Raw genomic sequence first — 24,606 nt, 5'->3', positions numbered from 1 at the left:
GCATACAGGAATCAAGGAGAATTTCACAACTCAGGGAAGAACATTTACCCTCTAAAGAGAGCTGGCATATTTCTTCACATACTGTTAAGAATGGTCTTTTAATTCAAATCCCACAAAATATTTCCCAACTGTTAGCCCTCTGTGTGCATACATGAATGTGCAACGCATAATGAAGGGATTCACACATCAATGGTGGTCCTTCAACTCAGCATGATGGGCATTACACTTCAGTCACCTTCTGTTTAATACTCAAATTGCTAAAAAAGTAGTTTCATAATTCACTTTCTATTAGTCAAGTTTTGGTCTATGGTCTCCTTTACAGTACAGTATGCCCTGTCATTTTAGCTCCCTCCAATTATAAATGCTGTAGACAAAAGCAAATGTACACCTGTACATGTAGCATGCACAACAACTATGACTAAGCTGCACTTTGATTACAGAATAACACCTTTTTAAAAATATTAAAATAACTAACTAGGATAATATTTTAGATGCTTTCGACTCAGTGCTCACATACTGAGTTTTTCTAATTTGGCGACCAAACCAAAGAGTGTCTGGAGCTATGACTTCCCACTTTACTCCTTGTTCCTTATCAGAGGAGGGCTGCAGCATCTGAGGAGCACCTAGTAACCACAAGCCCTTTCAGCAAATCCTGCTAGTTGGCAAGGAACCCATTGCTGATCAGAGATACTCAGCTGATGTCCAACTACAGTGCCCCTAGAGGTTTGCAACACTTCATTAGGTCACATATCATAAGAGGCTCTTATCTCTTCATACAGAGTCTATTTTTGCATTTGTATAGACACACTTGCTTCTGGCAAACCATTCTGTGCCAGCCCTTAAGAGTATTAGTTCTCCAGCTATCTGCATTGTACCCCAAGGAGCCCTTTCAGAATTGTATTAATTTCCTCCCCATGGAAACAAGTATGTGCAAGGTAAGAAGGAAGAACCAGTTGAGTCTTTTCTTACCTCACTGGAAACCAAAAAGCCCTGACTTGTTCCATTTGAACTATTCTTCTTTGTCAAGTCTCAATGCATTCAAACAAACATACAAACCCCCTGTCTTTTCAAAGTAGGGTCAAAGATGTTTAATTTCTAAATATACCAAAATGAAGAGTTTTTCCTCTTTAGCCCCTGTGAACTGCTTTTTACCTGAATTCACTTAGTTTCAGTTGACTAACTCTCCTACAATTTTAAAGGTTCAAGTTCGGACATGAATGAAACACATGCAGTAGACCAGTGTGCACAGTCTGCTCCTCTTGCACATCCTCCCTTCGATAACTAGCTAAAGAGAAGCCCTGGGTTAGAGCAATACTGATTACCAGAGTTTCAGATGCACTGTCAATGCTGCCTAAAGTCATGCTTTATCACAGTTTGCCCATAACCTGCCAACCTCCCCCCAAAACTGGCAGTCTACAACCAGAACTTGCTTTTAAAAAAATTTAAATGTAAATTACCAAACACTGACCATCCCAGCTTTGGCGAACCTGGCTTGTACTCCTTCAGTGGATCCTGCTTGCAGAGGAGACTGAATGTCCACTCTGAAAAGTTAACTCTGTTTTGGGTGTGTTCAGTTGGTATTCCCTTCTCTCCACCTTTCCCAAAAAAGCACAAATCACAAGCTACCCCAAGGGGCACAATTCTGCTGTTTACTCTTTGAAATGCAACCCCTGCCTTTAATGACAAAGAGTTGAGAGTCACAAGCTCAGGTAAGCAATCCAGCAAGCTTCTGTACTTGGCAAAGACCTCTTGAGAATCTGCAGTTCTTTTCATATTTCCAGGTTTGTAAAAGGCCATTCGGCATAACACCACAAGAAGCTTTTTAAAAGAAACATGAATTATACAGACTTCTAAAAAGCTAGAAGATGACTACATGTGTGTCTTGAAATAGGTTTCTAACTAAAAGCTAACCATTTGCTTCACTTAGGATATTCTGAGAAACAAACAGGCACAAAGCCCGATTTTCTCAGAAGCTCCTTTCTTGAATGTTTCTTGAATCAATTTAACTAAAAGGACTCTTAACACCTGCAAGTTTAGCAGCCAACAGCTTGAATTACAGAAATCTAGGAAATATTTCCTCATAGAGTGTCATATGATCCAGATCTACAGAATCTGCCAAAACATTGACTCCCAGGTTCAGACAGTAATCCTCTAGCCAGTACAGAGCTGGCTACTGCCTGTGTATTTACTGCCAGCTTTGCCTGGACCTGGGAACATTTGTAGCATGCAGGCAATTTTGATAGGACTTTGAAGTTTAGAGATGTGCCACAGCAATTCATCTCTAACCCACAAAGCACCTTTAAGTGCCAACTTCTATGCTGCCTCTTCTCTTTTAAAATAAGTTGTCATTATCACCCTCTGGGAGAGAACTCACATTTGAAATTAGTAGATCAACAGGTGCCAAAACAAGGTACCTGTGCATTAACTGGTAGTCAGTCAGTCAGGCACACACAGGAGAAAAAGAAGGGAAGAAAAAAAAAAAAATCACAATAGCTTATAGTACTAACTGCAGGGATGCTAAAAGCTGATGTTTATTTGGACCTGCACCTCTTCAGGGCAGAACATCATGTTTCTTTTAGACTTTCTACAGTTCACTGCAACAGCATGTAAAAGTTTGGGGTATTATTAATGCACAACAAATTTCTTCTCACATTAAAGTGGATGGAGACAGGGAGGAGAGGGGAAAGAGAAGGCAGTCAGAAGTCACTGGACTGGATCCAGTTCAGTTTCATTATAATGAAGACAGGTTGGAGCTCCTATGGCTTACGTGTAGCTACTCCGCACATCAGTGTGTTGCCTACCATCTGTCATCACATACTGTAATGAGCAGAAAACAACAAGAGCTGTTTCTTGAGATATCTCCCGAAATGAAGAGCAAACAATGACAAACAGGAGGATGGAAATCAGGACAGACTCAATTAGCTGAACTTCCCATCCTTGCTTAAAATGTTTAAGTGAAAACCTAATTAAGGTTGCTGCAGCCTGTGCTTCCACTGTATTCTTGGAGAAAATGAATTGCCATTGTGTCATTTCCTGTTCTTGTTACACACTCAGTCAATTAAATCTTTAGCATTTCCATGCTACAGCTATAAAACACCTGCAGAGATACCTCACAATGCTGATTAGCCTGAGCATCTTCCACACTTCAGTTCAACCTGCTATTTAAATGCATCATCTGCTAATATGAGAACACAGGACACAGCAGACAATCCTCAGACAGAATGGGAGAGGATGATGTAAACTAACACAACTGGTCCCTGCTAAGGTCTGCCACTTAAGAACTGGGTTAAATAAGGCTGCACAAGAGATAATGCAGACCAGAATTTGGTCTTGGAATGTAATAAAGAAAGGGATTGAGGTTTCCTCTAATACCTTACTCCTTTTACAATTTTGAGTGGTCTCACAACATCGGATCTCATTGCTTACTCCACTCTTTGCAGTTCCATACTGTCAAGTCACAGTTCACCCATGTGATGCTCTCGGAATAAACTAGTACACAACCATATACTTCAAGTTGAAGAATGTTTTCCATTTACGTTAGTGTACAGAAACTAGTTTCACACTGGAACTCTTATACTTCCATACTGATCCATGCAGGTGGGGACACACATACAAATACAGTTTTAGGCACACATACCAATTTAACCCTGCATGAGACAAGTCAAGTACAACACAACGTGGGTATGAAAGGAAGGGAGCACCTTTGACTTAGAAGAGGGGAAGCTGCCAAAAGCTTTGGAATAAGGTATGCTGGGCATTGACAGATGAAACAAAGCAATTAAAGCAGAATCTAGAGGGAAGGAAGAAGTTGTGAGGGTGTAAAGAAGGAATGGTAGTGAAGAAAAAGGATGTGTTCAGATCCAAGTACTGTACTATGCTGAAATCCATGCTAATTGCATTGTTCGCATATGTCCATATAGCAGTGCTCTCAAAAGACAGCTCAGTTTAAAAACCAAACCAAACCAAAGGAACCACCCTCCCAAAGAGGAAGAAGCAGGGGGGGTTTGGGGGGGAAGACAAAGAAGAGAGAGGTGCCAATAACAGATCCTGGCTGTAGTGTTCTTTATGTAGTGTTCTTTACCTGACAGCACAAGAGAGTCTGGAAGAACTATTTTAATGCACAGAAAGTAACTGCAGAGTCATGAAGCAGCTTTCTTAGTCACAGTGTTTCCATTAAAATCTGGTATAACACACAAATATTGAATGAGTACAACATGATGGAAGTCTCCTCCCTTCAAAACAAATAGTGCCAACAACTCTCCTGTTCTGACCCAGAAGGCGAATTAAAAACAAACAAACAAAATATATATATATATATATATATGTAAATATATATTCTAAGGTCACTAGAAACCAGTAGCCATTTGCACTAACTGGCACGTCATTAGAGAAAACAGCATTTGTTAAGTGCAGACCTTGTTACGTGCAAAACAGAGTAAGCAGAGAGCACCAAGGACAAAAATTCAGCCCTGTTCCTACTGAAGCTACCTAGAGTTTTGTCACTAGGCCTCCATGGTATCTTAACTGAATCCCAAGTCACCTGCCCAGGATCAAGCAAAAAGGTCAGAGACAGAACCCAGAATCCAGGACCAGTGTCTCCAGGAGCACAGGTTGTCCTTCCTGAGCCACTCCACTACACGACTGTCAGCTTCGTAAGCTGCAGAATGAGTCACAAGAACCTAAACACCCTCTATATTCAGCACACTGGGTTATAACAACCTTTCTAGTCACTGGAGTTTGCCATGGCTCATCAACTTACCTCTTGCCCTGCAGGTCTGTCACAAGGGGTACTATGACAGGTCAGTCAAAACAGACTGCCAAAAAGGTCAGAGCAAGACAGATTACTATTGTAAGTAAGAGATAATAAAAATCTTTCTATCCTCATTGTAGCAGAAAAAGTCTTTAGTGAGAGGAGAATAATGGTTCATTAATTCACTCTCATAATACAAATTATAATGAAGGTAGGAAATGGCCCAGTCTTAACTCCTTCTTGTTAGTGCCTGGAACACAGTCTCCTGGCCCAGCTTCACCTCCACAATTCTGACTTAGAGAAGGGGGCACTATAAATGAAGTATTTGTCACCACTCTAGAAGTTATTTGCCTTCATGCAAATTGCAATAACCATATTAACTTTCAGAAATGGGATTAAAAGTAGAGATTAAAAATAAGACATCTCTCTGCGTTATCTTCCCCCTGAAAATTACATAGCAGAAGCAAAATTCAGAACCTCAAGGCCTTATCAGCATGTAATTTGTATTCCATAGCATAATTCACAGCCCAGTCAAAGAACAGATAAGAATTTGATTCACGGCTGTTGCCATTTTCTGATACGCTGTTTGTTAGGCAGGATAACAGTCATAGCCAGAATCTGACTTTTTCAGTCAGAGTAACACTGACAGTTCAGAACTGCTGCTCCGTCTTGGCTGTTTAAAATGAACAAAGTGTCACAGTGTGTAACTCCATTAGCCTCACTCATTCAAGCAGAAAAGTTGGCCCACCATGAGAAAATAAATGGGAAAGATGAATTCTCAAAATTCTGGAGGTACTCCCAGCTGCTACCCTTAAATAAACCAAAAAGGAGCAAATACTGTCCCTCTACAAAAAAACCACAAAGTGGTGTGATTTGTGTAAAACAAATCCAGCAGTGTATATATGAACACATGTACATATAAAGTAGAAATATCTGTAACTGTTCTTCTCTTGTGCTAAGCTTAGAGAAAGTTGATAAAAGAACCCACCAACAACTTTATGGTTCACAATGGAAGTACTTAAAACTTGGAGGAGGAACAGGAAATAAATACATCCTTTTTCAAGCAAAAGCTCTTCAAGAAGAAAGCAGATTTTAAGTCCTTGCTCAGAGTCTAGAGAAATTATTATGACCATCCCACTTATGAAGAGTATTACAGTCAAGCTCAGAAGTCTGGAGCTTGCAGCGTACAAATATATGGCAAGTTTGGACCAGATGACTACAACAGAGCCCTCCAGCACTAAAATGTCTATCACTATGCAAATACAAGTTTGTTAATAGTACTTAGAGACTTCTTAGAGCAATATAACGAAAGACAAAATCTGAAGCCTTCTAGTTAGAACCATCCTTTTCAAGAACAACAACAACAACATAAAACCCCAAACAAATAAAACAAAAAACACCCCAAAGAAACCCTCCCCCAACAGTAAGTTATCTTTATGATGCTGTACCACTGCAAGATAACCATACACTGTTATACAACTTTGATGCTACAGCACTTCATAAGAACAAACAAGCACTTAGCGTTGCAGTTTTCAGGTCTTGAAAAACAAACAAAAACAGTTGAGAGCCTACCATCAACTGTTGATATAAATTCTGACATGCTTCAGCAGAGGCAAGATTTTACCCCAGTTACTCACAAGCACAGAGACACTTGTGTGCATGTTTCCCATGTCAAGAGATTTGCCTCTCACATAACCAGGTGAGGTTCCACCTTTACTAATAACTTCATAATTTCTGGTTGAAAGCCAGGTCAGGTTGGACAAGGTTCTGAGCAACCTGATCTAGTTGAAGATGCCCCTGCTCTTTGCAGGTGGGTTGGACTAGGTCACTTCTGAAGGTCCCTTTCAACCCAAACTATTCTATGATTTTTATTTTATTTCCTAATCACTTGGAACTTTGGTTTTGTTTTTTTCTTTTAAACAAAACAAAACCTCTTATTCTTTTTCTCCCCAGACAGTACAAAACTCTTCACTTTTATTCAGTTACAGTGGGAAGACTTCTTTTCATATGACTTGAGGTTTAACTCTCTGAATCTGATTCTCTCTCACCTCTGCTGCCAACATCAGCTCTCTCTTGGACTTCCCTCTGGGTCTCCCTTCCAGCTAAGTATTTCCTTTTTCCATCCTCTTTCTTTCATGTACATATATTCCCCTCTTCCCTTGACTCCCTTTGCTTTTCAAACCAAGACAGAAAGTAATCACTTCTCCCAATGCTAAAATAAACCTGCCTCTGGAGGGAAGCATAAGAGTTGCTTATCAGAGGACACTTAACAATACAGGAAAAAAGCAAGTGAGGAATAATGCCTAAATGTAAATTTGTACAGTTTGTTAGCTATGACTTTAAGAATTTTTCAACCTAGAATATTGAATGAGATTGCAATTTAATACTGCTTGGTATTAAAGTGACATAGTGGCATTTCTATTTTTTTTTTTATTTATTTACTTACTTTCCAAGGTACATGGATTTGCCATAGCAGCAGAAGTATAGCTCTACTCATGGGAAAGGCAAATGTTAACAATTTAATCTTCCACCCAGCCTAATGCAGCCAAGACCAGAGACTTCATACAATCATAATGAAATAGCTCAGCACAGTCACTCGGCTGGAGAGCACTTTAAGTCATTTGCTTCTTCGCTATACTCACTAATAACATCTTGATTTCAACACAAAGTTCCTAGATAGGAGCCTGATACTGTTGTCAAGGCAAAACCGAAACAGAACAAAATGCACCTTTGCTTGAGAGAAGAGGAAGAGAGATAACAAAAGATTCTACATAATATTAAAGTGGAAAAGGCCAAAATAATAATCAAGATGCTTCCAGTCTCCAAAGCTGTAGCGTAATCTGTGACACATTATCATCACTCTCCCTAGAACATCCACCCCAGTAGATTTTTGCCCTTTGCACAAGGTATGACAGCCACTTACTAACTCTGCTCTTAAGGAATTGAATAACACATGTAAACCTCACAAGGTCTTAATTATAAAGCAATCTGTACTCTTTATTTTTTTATTGATCGATTTTTTTATTTTATTTTATTGATTATCATTTGAAACACATAATGAAGATGAGGTGAGGAGCAGAGTATCCATGCCTAGTGTACACCTCCTGGCCTGAATTAGAGCACACACTGGACTTGGCTCAGCCCACGATTTCAAAAGCTTATCAAGCTGTTCCACAAAACCTCTTTTCCCTATATTGGGTAAGCCTGGAAGGGAAGCTGAGGATTTTTCTAGTGGAAACATTTTTGTTTCAAAATTTCAGTACACTGAGAAGAACAAGTAAAGCATCTTACGAGAACTGAACTTCCATCAGAAGAAGTTTTACAACGCTGAAACAGGGTAGGATTGAGGAGACAGAAAAGAGGGACAGAGGTACTATACCACAGACATCTTGCAAATGAACTTATTGTCTCCATTACAGTTGGATGGCCTAGAGTTATTTACAAAACAGTTTGATGAAGAAACAGGAGGATAAGGTATATTTCTGGTTATTACTAGTTACGTTTTGAAGGTTAATGCTGCAATCTGGAATTCTGTTCAACTTTCACAGCAGTGTAATGCTAAATCTTGACAGACCTAAGGGACGGTTGTTAAAAATATCCCTACATTTGCAATGCATTATGTAATTTTATACTCACTGCACCTTAACATAGTCAATTTCTTAAGCAAACAAACACTTAAGGAAACCAAAGGCAGTCTATTTCCTGCAGCTTAGTTACTTTTCACAGAATATAAATAAAAGAACTGTGAGAAGAGAGTTGTTATTCCCACTCACCCCTTCAATTCCAAAACAAAGAAAAGTCATGACTTGCACAGCATCACACAAAGACCACAGCAGAGTCAACCTCATTTAGTAGGAAAAGAATCCTCCCTGTTTCAGTGTCACTTCTCTTCCATTCCCTGGTTTCCCCGCCCAACCATATTTTATTCTCTACGGCAATTATCAACAGCCTCCTGATGTTCTCACTTTCTTCTCCTTTGCAAGCACTAAAACCGATCAGATGTTTGAAACAAACACACACACAGCTATCCCACTATCATCCTTAGACTCTTGGGGCAAGATTGTAGCTGCATTTGTTGTTAGAAATTAAACAAACACTCAAAATTAAGGCGGTTCTCATTTTTTATTGGTGCTATTCCTGTACTGAATTAATTGCATACATTGCACAGTAACCGTATGTTGGGGGTTAACCTCAAAAGGCAGCTCAGCCTCACCCAGCTGCTCCGCACTCCCAATCTACCAGCTTCTATGAATAAAATCAACTCTAGCCCAGCCAAAACCAATATACAGCAGGCTTTTCTCACAAATCTAGAATTGAGTTTCAGAAGAATCTGTAAAATGAACAACGACCCAAAGCACTGGTGAATATTAAGGTTTGCTACTACAAAGAATGTCAGGAGGGGTAGAAAGTTAGTTTCAGAAACAGCAAGCACTGCCTTAAAAAAACCCAACCAACCAACAAAATAACAACAACAAAACCCAACCAAACAAAAAAAAAACAACCAAACAAACCCCAGCAACAACAAAATCCAAAACAAACCCCCAAACCAAACAAGCAAACACAAACCAAAACAAAAATGCCAAACAAACACCAAAAAATCCATTAAAAAAGAGTGACAGAAATAATATTTCAGAAACCATGCACCTTTTCCCATGACAGTATCAATCCTTCTTCGATACCTTCAAGAGTCATAACCTCAGCTGACAGGTTTTTAGGGACTCCTAGATCTAGAGGCCTTCCAACACTTTGGGAATCTTTCCTTGGCAGCAAGAGTTCAGACATGCGTGATGGAAACTGGCCCTATACACCCCTTTCCTCACCAACACTGCTGTCTTTGGGGCCCCAGAGCAGATGTGAAGCTCTTGCTGACATAAAAATACCCGCCCATCAGACAGAAATAGGGCCAGTTACATACACCAGATTAAACATGCAGATTGATCCAAATACTGTATTAGAGAGTGCCACCCTGCCTTTCTAAACATTAATCACCTCGCCTCACCCATCCTCCAATAACAGAACTAGGAATGCAACATTTTGAATCAAGACAAGAGCATGTACACCATTCAAAACACCAAACAGGCTACGTAAATGCCCCCCCAAAAGTCTGGATGCAGTCTGTAAACTGCCAGCAGAGTAGATGCAGCTCAGCAGTCCACACCGCCACTATAATCTCTTCTTGGCCGGGTGCCAGCCAGGGAACTCATCATCCACTTACTGAATGCCAGATAGCAACTGTGTAATGGTTGAGCAGCATGAGTCACATACCCAGCAGTCAGGTTCAGGAGGAAAGCACAGGAGTGCTTAATGCCAGGTGGCTGTGGCAGCACAAGCAGGAAGCAAAGTGCATTACAAATAAGAAAAATCTAGTAGAGAGGTGTATGCTAAAAACACCACCCCAAAAAACTCAGAGACAGTCATTCCTCCCTCCCTCCTCCTTTCTTCTCGTCAGGGGATCTGATTAATACAGAGATAGACAGATAAGCTTCCCTATCTGCTCCCAGTGGAAAGAAACTAACAGAAATGATGAACAAAATTAAGTAGATGGGAGAAGAAAGAAATCAGGAAATCACAAATATTTCTTCACAATGGAGAAGTCAAAATTCATTCCAAGCCTCAAGACTATTTAAGTGAATTATCTGCAAAGCTAAGTGGACTGGAAGTCTCCATGGCATTGGATGTTTGGTGATGATCACACTGCACTTACTGCTTTTATTATTTGTTGAGCACAAGCTAAAATGTGTGAGCATGTTGTTTTATTTAAGAGTTTGTAAGCTGTATCTACTTCCCAAGAAGTAGGTCAGATGCAAAGTTAGAGATGAAAAAACAAATGGCAGAGTAGAACCAACTTCATCCCCAAATTCCCATGATTATAGGAAAAAAAAATGTTAGGAGGACAGATATTTTGGAGTTCAGCTAAATTTAAGGCTTACTTCTGTTCCTGACTGCTCTTCATTGCACTGCGCTCCTGAAGTTAACAAACTGCCCTCAAAAACCAGCACCAAGATGAATAATACTGGAACACAGACAGGGGAGACAGAACTGGACATAAACCAGTTATTACTGAGGACCCTGCTCACCACTGACTTCTGACTCTCCAGCTCTAATCCCTGGAAACACTGGTTATTTTTGAAAGGCTGATGTGAAATACCAGAGAGATGCAAGCTTTCGCAGTGACGAACACAAGACCTGCTACCAACACAAAAAGGAAGGCTTGAGCCTGTGCCCCCACTTGATTTCAATTACTTTCTGCAACTTTTAGGTACAGAGATGTGCAGTGTACAGATATGCTGAACAGATAAGCAAGCATTTGGAAAGCCCTTCTGGCTCTTCCTCTAAGAAGGGATGTAAATTACATACATTATTACGCCAGAACACTTCACTCATCAGCATGTCTCATGGCCATTACTTTAAAGTCCACAGGGGAAACTTTAAGCTGGCATGAAGAGCAATTTAAACTACTGAGTCTTGCATAAGCATCTTCTGCACTCAGCCACATTTCTCTGAGAGTAAAGAGACAATAGCCACATAAGCTCCACAGAACAGCTCAGACTCAAATCTGCAGCGATGCTCCTGCTATACTGACAAAAGAGCAAAAAACATATCTTGTCAATGTTCTGGTCAGAAGAAAAGTAGTAACAGGATAGTAGAGAGACCTGGAAATTACAGGAAATCTCTTGGAACTATGAGAAAGCCTCTTTAGGATAATAAAAACATAAATGAAGAATGGTAGGGACGTGGTAAGAAATTCTGTAGATAAGACTCCAGGTTCCAGTAAGGACAGAAACACCAAAACACAACAGCTAAACTACCCACCAAACCACAGCCTCCCTCAAAAATCCAAACCTACCTCCTCTTTTCAGCACCATGCTGACAGAAAGCCACTAAATTCTATATATCCTATGAGGCACGACTTAATTGCATAAAGCATTCCAAGAAACTCCGGTATACCAAAGTTTTTTCAAAACACTGTGACTGACAAGTGCTTCCCGGCCTCCTATTTTATTCTCCGCTATGTATATAATCCTCATGAGTATTAAACCGCTCTGATCAAACATTCTCTTTCAAGGCTCATTTTTTTGTCTGTTCAGTTGCCTTTTATGGATCACATTTCAGCCTCTAAAACCACAATGGAGAAACTGGCCAGGAATTAGCCAAGAAGAGAGAGTTGCTCAGTGTAGGTGGTTGGCCCTAGGGCAGAATTTGTCCACTTGAAAATACTGAAGTGAATGCAGCTCAACTTAGTAGCAAACAATTGTTTGCTAGCAGACAACATTAAGCTCTTTCTAGCTATTTTCCATGTGGTCAGCTCACCAATTAAAACATCAGCACATCAATTTCTTTTTATCTAATTCATTATTTATAAGTCATCCATTCAGCCTCCTCAAGCACTTAGCATATATCTAACCTTCACAACACCTGTTCAGAGACAAACATCATACTAGGGGAGGCAACAACGGACCAGTTTCCAATGGGTTACGTGACTCTCCCTTCTCAAGAATTCACAGGACATCTATGGCAAAGCCTTCAACTAGCTTAAGGTTATTTCCATCCTGGTTCACTTTAATCTTTACTATTTCATACCCCTCCTCAGGCAGAGGCTGGCAGAACTCTGTAGGGAAGTCTGTATTTGTTGGAGATTTGTATTTCTTTAGAAAGTGAGACATTCAACTAATGTCCCCCACTAGAATCAATATCACAGAATCACACAATATGCTAGGTCATCAACTAGGATTTGCATTCATTTAACTACCTGAAGATATACTCAACAGATCTCTATCAAACTAAAGAATAACATTCCAGGCTGAGTGTCCGGTCACTGCACTCCCAGGTGCTCTCAAACATACCAGGCACTTGCTGTCTAAGCAGTTACCAGACAAGTGCTGGAAACAGTTCCCAGACAAATGCCACAGCTGAACCACCCAACTAATAGCACAGACTTGAGGAAACTACCATGTGGCCTCTCTGGTGCTCAGTAACAGAACCCAAACACAAGAGAGGATACTATGAGTAGCTCAGGAACAAGCCAGAACATAGGATTAATCTACCCCAACACTATGGTGAAGATAAGTATGTGGCTAATACAACACACATAACAATGCCTGAACTCAACTAGTCATAGTCTGAGGAAATGAAAAAAGATAACTTGTCCTCCCCATTCTCACACTAGGATCACTGTCTTAAAATAATACATTATGAAGAACCTCTATTCATCTAGAACCACGGTTTTGAAACGAGCAAATGGCCATTTACTTTTTAAGGGGGAAAAGGGGAGTATGCAGTTTACACCTTCTGATGAGCAGACTTCATTCTTCAGTTCCAGAATGAAAAGAAGGACCTGAGTAAGGGCATAGCCATCCTGTTAAACAGCAGTAAAAACAGCACAACTTGCTAGTGGAAGCCAGATGCTGCTTCATGGAGAAACAGAAACAATAATGATTGGGGTACCTACTAGAGTCACTATTTCTGAAACTGAGTCAGTATTTACGTCAACTGGACAGGGGAGATCATAAATCTCTGTTCCCCATTCCTATGCAGTATAGATGTGCCCCAGATAAATCCCCAAACATACTGCAGACAAATGCTGATATACTTTAGTTTTATCCAGCATATTCTAAGGACACAGCAAACTTTCCTACTAAACAAGCTGGAACATTTTCCCCCTCATGACATACCCTAAATACTCTTTTCAGCTGCTGCTCTTGGAAGAAATCTCACAAATATCTGTTTTTCTCCTAAACAATTTGGCACGCTGCCTTTAATGCTTCCAGTATGTTACCACTATATACCTCAGATCAGAGTTGTGGATTAGGGTCACTTGGTAGAAAGACACCACATACCTTCACTCTATCTACAGTATCACAGAATATTCCAGACCACATCCCCAAGCTCTGCTACTACACCTCAAAAATATTACAACAGAAAGGGTGAATGGCAGATTCAAAGTGGATGAACGGCCAGGGTTTGATGTGTTACAGCAGATGATGCAATCTGCACCTCATCAAAACGAAAGAAGAGAAGGACATGGTCAGGATTGCCCATCCTGCACCCATCTTGTCTGTATTTCTGGTCTTTGCCATTGCTCCGTTTTCAAGGCTATTCTTTTCCAGTGTTAGGAAACAAGCTGTCATGGTGCCGTTCTTTAACAATACTAAGCAAAGATGAACTTTTTTCTGGTTTGCACATCATGCAGGCAAACTCCAGCCCAAGATGCAGCCTAGTGTGCTGATCTGGAGTCTTGCAGTAGCTTGCTAGCAGAGAATGAAGAATAAGCTCAGAGTACTGGGGACAGTGACATCTCCCACACTGTCTGAGGCTGTATGGCAGAACCCTACCAAGGATCCCACAACCAAAGCTTTTATTCAAATTCTCTAGTGCAGCCTCAATTTTGTAAAACATCCACTAATACTGAGTACATTGTTACTGGCAAATCTAATGTTAAGAGCTTACTTCATCATAGCTAGACCTGTGAAGGTATTAGCTTTGTTTGGAAAGATGAGTATTTACAGTAGGAAAAAAAAAAAACAAAAACAAAAAACCAAACAAAACAAATACAACTTTAAGAATATTAGATGAAGAAAAGAAAAAGGCATATCTATAAAGAGGCAGTGAAAAAGGAAGATGTAATAACAGCTAGCTAACTAATTCATAGGGAATGAGAATAGTACTTAAAAACAGAGAGACCATATACTGTAAAGATGAAGGGTGATAAACAGGAAGAGAAAAAGCCAGTTTTCTCCAACCACAGTGCCAACAGCAACCATAATCTAAGTCTAATGAAACTACTGGGAATTACTTCTCCAGCTGTTCTCAGCTGCCCAGCCTGTGTTGGAAATGAATATGTCAGGCACTGGTCATGTCAGACCTGTGTTACATCCACTCCCCATTGACTTGAGGCCCCCTCAGGCTGCAGCTGGCAGGTTTTTAGAGCAGCAAAAGAACTGCTCTTATTCCTTCCCTGTCTGGTGACCGCTCTGAAATAACTAGCTCTTCAGTCCCTAATTTTCCTTGCACAAAGCTGCACCAAGCATACCTGAAAGGAGCAGTGAGGAGTAACGAGGTGATAAAAATACTCTCAAGATAGTAATATTGTGGTAAAAAAGTGTCACCTCTGTCAGCACCTAATAGCAGATATCTAGGACAGGACAGGCCAAATTTATGGCAACATTTTTACATACTTTCTTAGAAACTCAATCACCTCTGACTAGAGTACTTCTGAATAAGAAGGGATACCTTTGCATCTGATAGACTTCAATTAATTTCTTCAATGGATTTGTTGAGGTGCTTCCTGAACCCATGCAAATTTTTAGCATCCATTACATTCTTATTAAAGTCAAGCCTAACCATTTCACACCTTAACTATAAGCTGTGTGAAATAGCGTCCTGTTTTGAACAGTGCACTTGCTAGTTTCTTTTGATGCTTCCTAACCGTTCTGTCAGAAGAGACAGTGAATAATCTTGACTATTTACTTTCTCCATAGCAATGAGAATCTCCAAAATGAGATCTTAAATAGCTCTAAAACTGAGGGCAGTGCCACCTCCCCCATTTTACAGGTGTACAAATGGAGACAGGAAGAAGGGAAAAGGCTTACTTAAGATAATCTAGCAGGCTAAAGGAAGAAATAGGCATAGAAACTGTATTATGTTAATTCATACCCAGTGTCCTAGCTCTACCGTAATATAACCTTTCAGTTTCGAGAATATTTATTTTCAGTAAACAAAAACTAATCTGGATTTAAAAGAAAACAAACACAGTGAAAAGCATCATCACTTGTACTGAATGCTGTAATTTAGAAGGAAAACTCTCCAGATCATAAAACAGCTCTCCTTTCTAACCAAGTGTCACCATTATACATACTCATGCCCATTTTAACACATTTCCTCACATTTCATTCACGGCTAGAGGCCAAAAGCTCATGAGCAAATTACTGACTACTACCAACCCAGATATGTATATCTACAAACTAAAGAAATCACATAGATTCATCCCTCTCCTCTGTCTATCTCATTTTTAATTCAAAATTTTACTCTAATTTTAGTAACACAGCTCCACAGATTCAACATTAAATCTTCTTACCTTAGCTGGTATGGAGGTATCTTGATAGCAGCATCAGGAGAATCCAACGTTTCTGTAGAACCAAAGGAAAAAATTGGGCTTTTAAAAGAAACTTTTGAGTTCAATCATAGTAATACATTTGGCTACAATCTCTGAACCAACAATCCTAAAGTTTATACCTACTCCAGCTGGCAGAAGAACAATCACTGCTGCTCTGAGTCTTCAAAGATTTACATGAATCAGGACACTGCATGCCCAATGAGAAGGTACCGGGTACCATCTTCTCCTCAGTGAACTCCCTTTCAACATATCAGCACTTCAGCAGCACATATACCAAAACTGGAACAGTACAGATGGTATTAGTATGGCTGCTGTGCAAGGATAACACAAAATGAAGCCCAGGGAACATCAAGCTGAAAGGGCAGTAATGATACAGCAACAGGTATGAACTATCAGAGATTGCTGTAACTATGTATGGGTGAAAAACAAAAATTTAAAGCAATTTTAAGTACTACAGTTATGCTGATGTAAGTTAAGGGTCTTGTTGACTAATGCTCCAGGCAGTTAGTATCAAAAGCACTTTAAGCCTCAGTCAATCTCTGAAAATGGGTGGATGCTGAAATGTAACTAAACTCATATTCCCTTAAAAGAACATCTCATTTTATTGATCATGATTTCCATTACATAGCAAGGTTAAAAGAGCTTATGGAGTCCAGTTAAAAAAAAAAATCCAGCTTTTAAAATAGGTGCCTGAACGTGAGCCAGCAGTGAAAACTGTACTGGACATTTTTTTATGAAGATTCAGGAAAGGAATGAGGGTTTTCAGAGAAAAGACACATACACACGCCCAACATACACAGAAACTGACAGCCACTGATACCCATATCTGCCTCTCAAGACCCAGAAGGCGGCGGGGGACGCGGATGCTCCGGGACCACAGCCCCCCCAGCAGCGCGGAGCTCCGGGTATTTCCAGCCGCCCGAGGCGCTCCGGTCCCTCCCCGCCCGCTGGAGGCTCAGCGGCCAGCGCGGAACAAGTTTGTTGAGGTCCCCCTGCCCCCGTCGTTATCAAACCTCCCCGCCGGCGGCTCCTACCCCGCACCGCTAAGGGCACTGGGATGGCCGGGCCGTGCTCTGCTCCACTCCCCGCCAGCAGCCCGGCCGCGGCAGGGTCAGCCCGCCGCCGCTGCCTGCGCCCCCCGCCCCTTACCGATGGCCCAGGTGCAGCTCTCCTTGATGGCCCTGTGCTTGCTCCCCGACGCCTCCTTCTGCAGCTTTCGCAGGATTTCTTCCATCTTGCCTCCCCCGGGATCCTCGCGTAGCCGCGGGGGCAGAGGGACAGACGCCGAGGAGCAGAGGGCGGTGCGGGCGGCAGAACGGTGCCGGGGCTGCCCCCGCCGCGGCCGTGCCTACGCGGGGACGGAGCGCGGCACCTCGCTGCCGCCCCGCCGCGGCTGATGAATCACGCCGAGTTCCATGGCGGGGACACGTCAGTTGTTGCCGCTGCAGAGTCCCTCCTCTGCCTCCTCCTCCTCTGCTCCCCCGCGGTGGCGCAGCCAGGCTGGGGCCGAGCCTGGCCCCGCCCGCCGCGGGCACAGCCCGGCGGCCACGGCTTCTCTCAGCCCCAGGGACGCAGGGCGTCCCTTCCCGGCGCCGCGGGGAGAGGCAGCGGCTGCTGCGCCTGGGGAGCGGAGCGGTGAACGGCGCCGCCAGACCCGGCCCCTGCGGCGGCAGCCGCCCCTGGGGAGAAACACGGCACTGGCGGGCTGCGGCCTGTCCGGTTGCCATGGCGACGGGCGGGCGGGGGGCGCCGGCAGACCTGCCTGCCCCGGGAAGGGTGCGGGAGGGCGCTTGGTGTCTGCCTGCGGCGGCTGAGCGGTTCGAGCCGGGCGCCTTGCGGGGTCGGGCGGCGTTTCCGCGTCCGGGGGCTGGAAGACGCTGTCTGAGCTTTGCGGAGCTGAGGTGGGGGCCTGTTCCTGGGCCCGCCCGGCCTCCCGCCAGCCCCGCTACGGAGCGCGGCGTGGAGATCTCTCACCCGGGCGGGGCAGCCCGGCGGTCCTTTTCCTGCAGTCCTGCTGCAGGGCAAGCCCTCGCTCCAGCCTGTGGAACCAGGCCTGCACACCGACACCTGTGCAGGGGCCACTCATCCTCTGAAATCAGTGACATCAAATAAACGTCAGTGTGCCCTAAAGGGTCTACAACTTCGTTCCCACCTGGCACTTGCTGAAGGTCTTGACTTAACCTACTCACCTGTGTTCCCCCAACAAGGCAATCCCTGGGAGGGAGAACACTCTACTACCTCAGACATTCCTCCTCACAGCCCAAATGCTTTTTACCCAGCAAAGCTCCTGCCTTCTTTAGTTTGTTGTTTTAGTGCCTTATCTCTAGGATATGCTACTTCGTCTTTTTTTTGCAACTACATCAGTTAATGTTAACTGAGTGTTTCAATGACGTTGTCTCCCTGCAGAATATCTCTCAGAAGATACAAGAGGACAAGCAGTCTAGGAAAAGAAAAAGACAACAGATAAAAAAAGGCAGTGCAGGCAGCAGCTGGAAGTATTAGCGGTTATGTCCCCTACTGCTAATTGGAAGAGTACCAATTGTGAATTACCAGACAGAATATTGGCACCTGGTGAATCACTTATAGCATTTCCCATAGGATATTGGGCTTTCAAAGGCTGTCCTTTATCCAAATACTTACAAGGGTTGATCCTGCTTGTGTTCAAAGTATAATGAATGCATAATCCACAGTTGCATTTTAAGGCCAAAGCGTAAAACTCATATCTGAAGAAAAGGATTTAAAATGATGCCAGAAAGGTCTGGAGATGGTTAGGGAATGCCATGAGCTACAATACTGAGGATTAAAAAAAACCAAACAACTCTGATAGACCATTCAGATTCCAGGGCATAAACCAACATCTAAGAAACTGGAAGTAGTTTCCCGAAGTTTCTTACCTGACTGTGCTCTGCTACCTTCCTTGGAATGAAAAACTGGAAATAGTTAGTGGCCACAGTTATCAGTGAACCCTGGTGCTGTAAGTCAAGGCTTGAAAACTGAAGTGATGATGAGTTATTTCCCACCTGTGTTCTTCCTCTGTATTCCATGGTGTGCTTAGTGGAAATGAACATAGGGATGGTTTTTGTCTGTTCAAGTCTTTGATTTTATTTTTTTCCTTGGTGTGAAAACAACAAGAAGGGTTGTGATGGTGTTTAAGGTATTTTTAATGTAGAAATTATGTACCAGGGATCATCTGGACCTGTGGAATACTAAAATATAAATGTGTATCTATTAACAGTAAATAATTAATTGCTTATTTTCAGGAAGCCACTGATTAAAGTCAATTAATTTCTAATTTGAGATTATTTTATAGCTACATGCATCATCAACTCACTAGTTAATGCCTCTGTGGTCTCTAAAGGAAGCCCTTTGTAGCTGAAATCCTCACCAGAGCTACAGAGTTTTCATAGATGCTGATGTCACTGAGCCAAGATTTGCATTTATGTGTGTTTTAGTCACTGTCCAATGTCTTCAGGCAAAATGGATTCTGTGCTGCTAACACTTTTTCCCAGTAGTTATGTCATCAGAGTGAGAGAAATAAAAATCATGTTCAGGCTCTCTAGAGCATCTTAAGGCCTGTCTATAAGATTATGCAGATGGAAAAACAAGCAGGCCATGATGAATCTTCCCAAGCCCATGTGTGTGAGTGCCATGAGTCATGTTGCTGACACTTTTCTGGTAAGTCCTTCCATCTCCAAATGAACCAGAGTCCATCAGTCCTTGTCTCTGTTGTCTGTCATAAGCTCATAAATACACACACAGTAGTCATGTCTTGCTGGAAGTCAGTCACTGAATGTGCCTTGAACAGGGAGGAGATCACATTTAATCGTGTGATTTGGGCTCCGCTTCAAGACAAGTGGCCTAGAAGGTTTGGAGGTCTAGTTACAGAGTAGAGATGATGGAGTAAAAACCTTCTATCTTCTGCCATGAAGAGACAACTAAGCTTCTATAGTCACTCCTACAGCTCATAAGTCCTACTTGCCATGTCCTGGGTGTTGAAAGCCAGCAGCTTCCTACAGTGGTAGGGGCTACCTAGGACTCAGCTCTGATGTTCCCCTGCACAGCTCAAACTTTGTCCATCTGGAAGTCAGAAGGATCCTGTGCAGATCTGGTACCTTCAGGATGCAGTGGTTATGGATCACTAAGATGCAGTGGGAGATATGCAGTGTGCTTTCGGGATGGGACTCTCACCTGGCAGTGCTACTGATTGTTTGCATTACAGGCATGCAGATTATATCTGAGGCTATTATCTACAGTTCCGAACACAGCCAAAAAGCGTGTAAGCAAAGCCAAACTACTCAAGATACCCAGAGTGACAAAGTTCTACTTGTACAGTTCTCTGCAAGCTAGTGAGCAGAGTTCAGGAGCAGCATATGCTTGCATTCAGACATCCACATGCTGCTGTGGCTCTGCTCCTTCTTGTAGCCAAGGAAGGCGATGTGGTGCTATTTTAAATCTCTTCCCATAGCATATAGCCATATTGCCCAGGCACACACCTGCCCTGTCACTGTAGCCTTTGAGATCCTAAAAAAGAACCAAATGTACAGTGGAAAAGTATGAGACAAGGGCATGTTAGGCTGTGAGATAACTGCATATATTTGCTAGTAGTTATCACTCATTTATTATCTGTGCTTTGGCTATTTTACCAGTGTGCTTGGTCGGGATCTCATTGTACACTGTGGATGCTGGACAATGTGGACCAAAGAAATGAGCTGTGTCCCTGAGAACTTTCAGTTTAATTACAAAATACCAGGAGATACCCTTAATGACAGGAAAACCACCTTGTTCCATGGTTCAAAAATGGCACTTAGTGAGATTTTTCAAAATTACTGTTTTCCCAGAAGCACCCCCATGACTGGACTGACCAGACTTGCAAAAGAAGCTTGGGTGACATGGCCCCATCAGCACCTTCATGACACATGATATCAGAGGCAGGTATCCTTCCTACCCTCTCCCAGAGGGCAGCAAGTCTTGGACAAGCAAGAACCTTGTCAGGGTTTGGTTGTGGTTTTGGTTGTCTAGGCTGTAACCACATCATCACTGATAGGGTGGCATCTGTCACTGTTTGCCTGACTGCACAGTGAGTTACCAGAGGCTTGCTGAGTGCTCAGTGAAGTCGCTCCAGAGCAGGTGCTGCCTTCTGCAGCCTCCACAGTGTGACCTTGCTGAACAAAGGTGAAGCACAGCAATGATGGGTGCTGCTGAGTGCAGGGATTACGGAGGTGAGGAGAAAAACCCTCTGCAGTGGGAGCTGTGAATACAGCTAGCATGTGTTCAGCACTGTCTGTTCAACATAACCTCGCATCGTTTGTTCTGTAAAGAACAGTTGAAACAAAAGCAAAGTCTTGAGATCCATGCCAAGACAGAAATAAGAGACAAGACTCTCTGGCCCTGCGGAGACATACTTTCTGCCAAGACAGAGGAAAACCAAAAATCCCCTTGACTGCCTTCAATCTACCATAATCTTCTCCTCTCCCTGAGGAATTGCAAAGGCAATCGAAGAGGGTATCAAGAATGCAGAACGGCTATTCTCTGTCAGATCAAGGTCCTTTTTACCTAGTAGCTTATTTCTGACAAAAGTCAGTTGGGGATTCTTAAACAAAGGGTAGAAAGGATATAGTGCCCCTTCCTCTGGTAAACTCTCCCATTTTCTGTTAACTTGCAGACAAGGTACTTCCTGAGACAGTGGTTTTGTCATCATAGATTCAGTAATACCTGACAGATTTTTCTTCTTTGAATGTATCTAATTCCTTTTGAACCTTTTCACAGTCATCCTATGGCAGCAAGTTCCACAGCTGAGTTGCACACAAACAGAAGAAAATACTTTTCTTTTTACAGTTCCATCTTCTTTCTTTTTTTTTTTCCCCACAGGTTTTTGATGCTACCTAGCTTTTGTACTTTGAGAAACTTTGCATAAGCTCTCCCTATTCACGTTTTCACCATCATTCATTATTCCTTATGCACTGAGTGTGTCCTGCCTCAGCTGCTTCTATTGCAGTCTACAGCAGACTGTTCTTCATATATGATCTTTGGTCATACTGATTGCCCTTCTCTGTACCATTTCTAGTTCTGTTCTACCCTGAAATATGAGAGTTTGGAAGGAAGAATGAATACACTGAAAAAGGCAGCGTGAAGATTTGAACTATAAAAGCTCTTTCTTCCATCAGACTCTACTGAAAAGGCTTTGAGGGGAAAGGAAATTACAAGTGACTGTGGAATTATACTTGTTATCATAAGGGTTCCAAGTTGGCCAGACAGCTAAATGTCAGAGGACTGATCGAGTCCCACCTTTCTCTCTGTAAGTCAGAGGATTCCCATAGTCTTAATTTATGGAAGGGGAGTTTAGAAGTCTAACAGCAGTACATTCAAAGGCTTGAATACTAAGGTCAGGATTGTCCTGTCTAGCCACCATACATTTGGAATATATAAAATGGGCAAACCAATCTCTCTTAAGCTGTGAAAGAGACTGAACTGACAAGTTTTCATATAGCTGTATGAAATGCAGGTCACTCAAAATTACAAATGCATTATACGTATTTGAGGTCATAAACTGCTTTGAAATTTGTTGAGGCCTTTGACTGAGAAAAAGATGTTTCTCATTATGAGGAAACAAGGACATCATGGCATCTACAGCTGTCAGATGCTCATGATGCAAAGTCAAGAAAGGTCAGCAAGACCTAACTACATCTCTGCTGGCTGGGAAATGGATTGTGATTTGCATACCCTCTTTGGTGTTAAGCATGTAAATAAATGGGTTGAAGTACTAGAAATATTCCTAGAAAAGCTGAAATTATGTACGTTTTCAACCTAATATGCTCTTTTTAAGGTAGACTAATAGATTTTCATGCCACTGTTTCAAATTTTAATATATCTCTCTTGTGACAAATCCGTAAATTTCTTAAGTATAATGCAAAGTAAAGAGAAGCACAAAGGGACAAGTTAAATAGAAGCTTATTTAATAGTGTTGATTTGCAGATTCTGTTCTGTCACAGACAGATCAATCTGAAATGAATTACCTTGTTTCAGGAGAATGTTGTCAGTTTTACAATGCAATGGTGGCAAAATTCAAGTCAGAGTGTTGTTTGTTTTTTTTATGCATTCAGATAATATTCACATATAAAGACCAAACAAGAGAAAATGTCTCCCTTTTCTTCTTCATGCTGCCCATGAAGTCTCTGAGATGTGGATTGACTCTGATAGTCAATCGTACTTATTTTGACAGCTTTAAAGACCAACTTGAAATTTTAAAAGAACGTGTTCTGAATTAAGAGAGCACGTTAGCTCCAAAACATAGTTTGGTTCCTGTTTAGTATTCTTTTTTTCTGCACAGTGATAAGTAAGAACTTATTAAAGGAAGGCAAGCCCTGGGCTCCAAAAGCCCTTCCAAATAATGTAAGAATCCATTATTCCCCATATGCTCATCCCTTTAGATGCTACTTCTCATCATATCAAAAGACAGAGCATGTTCAATACTTTCAACATGAATTAGGAAACTATCGATCACTTATACATCTCTTTCTGCCATCTGACTGGGCACAGGACCGAGTTTCTGGATTTCACGCTTAAATTGCAAATTAACAGTAAAATCAACCTGTAAGCAGACCTGTGGTATAGTCATATACTTAGAGGTTTTTCTTGAGATGTTCTTCAAGACAGCACTTTGTTATAAGCTGACAGATGAGCTTGCATATTGAGTGATGCCCTTTTATATTTCACTGCTGGTATTAATCAATGTGAAATCAATGCTCAGATTGTTGTTGGTATATACTTTCTGGATATATAATCAGAGGGAATATAGCATTCAGCTTCCAACTTTTTAAGAGCAGACAGTAATTGCCTCTAAGTCATGATCTGAAAATCCAGTGTTAACTGGATATTGAACCACACAAAAGCTCTTATTACAGCAACAGGCACGCAAACACACAGCCTTGTAGGTTTGAGGGAGATCACCATATGTTTTTTGAAGCTTTTGGAAATTGCTCTTACATTGAATGGAAAATCTAGCAGAAAGACATGTTTGCTAACATGTATTTTGAAAAGGGATTTCAAAGAATGGCATTTCAGAATTCTGTGTTTGGATTTCTGTAGCTTCCAGATCAAATATGCTCAGCCTACAAATGAAAAACCTCAGGGGAAAAGTGATCTAGCAACCTGGGCTACAGATTCATCTGTTTTCTATTAGATTGGATTCTTTGCTCTCTGTGGTATACTATAGCGTAAGCAGAAAGAAAAAGATTAAAATATTTGGGAGATTATTAGAATGATGGGCCTTTAAAGAGCAATGACTATTTATAGGGATACAGTCTGAATGTATTTAGTTGGCTTGGTCTTAAACATACTTGGCAGAAGCCTTGCTTTCAGTGCTACTGTATGCCTCACTGATTTCAGTGATGTATAATTTGACCTATGCAACTATTTTCTCTCACATTATGTTGCCACAATTGCAACCAGCAGAACTGTCTGATTTCAAGTCTCACTGATATGAGAAGAGAGAGGCTTTCCTACCGTAGCCCTTTACTTTTGCAATGTGCTCTCTCTCCTTTGATCTGTAAGGGCTTGGATTGCTGTGTGGTAGCTGCACTGGTTTGCCCTTTTTTTTTTTTAATGCATGTTATTTCTTTTTGTTTTTCTTTTCTTTTTTTTTTTTTTTTTTCCTGGGCCTTTAAGGAACAGGGAGATATGAATAATAAGAAGCCGGTCCACTGGACTGAAGAAGATTGCTCTTTTATGGGAGGATAAGGTACTT

General features: G+C 41.8%; 1 protein-coding gene across 11 annotated transcripts in view; it reads right to left on the bottom strand.

The window, feature by feature from the left end:
* Positions 1 to 17,657, bottom strand: part of ARFGEF3 (ARFGEF family member 3) — an 89,345-nt gene extending 71,688 nt beyond the window's left edge. For 3 of the 11 annotated variants that reach the window (XM_065057139.1, XM_065057141.1, XM_065057143.1), the window contains exons 1-2: positions 17,013 to 17,640; positions 15,825 to 15,876 (exon numbers count right to left, since the gene is read on the bottom strand). In XM_065057139.1, coding sequence (XP_064913211.1) covers positions 15,825 to 15,876; positions 17,013 to 17,097 — 137 coding nt within the window. In that variant the 5' untranslated portion in view covers positions 17,098 to 17,640. Of the gene's footprint in view, positions 1 to 15,824; positions 15,877 to 17,012 lie in introns of all 11 variants that reach the window. The other 8 variants (XM_065057144.1, XM_065057145.1, XR_010471397.1 and 5 more) reach the window with 7 other exon arrangements.
* Positions 17,658 to 24,606: the final 6,949 nt, after the last annotated feature.

This window comes from Columba livia, chromosome 3, assembly GCF_036013475.1.
Source record: "Columba livia isolate bColLiv1 breed racing homer chromosome 3, bColLiv1.pat.W.v2, whole genome shotgun sequence".
NCBI classification, from domain to species: Eukaryota; Metazoa; Chordata; class Aves; order Columbiformes; family Columbidae; genus Columba; species Columba livia.
The sequence above is the reverse complement of the archived record's forward strand: the minus strand, read 5'-3'. Positions and strand labels throughout refer to the sequence as shown.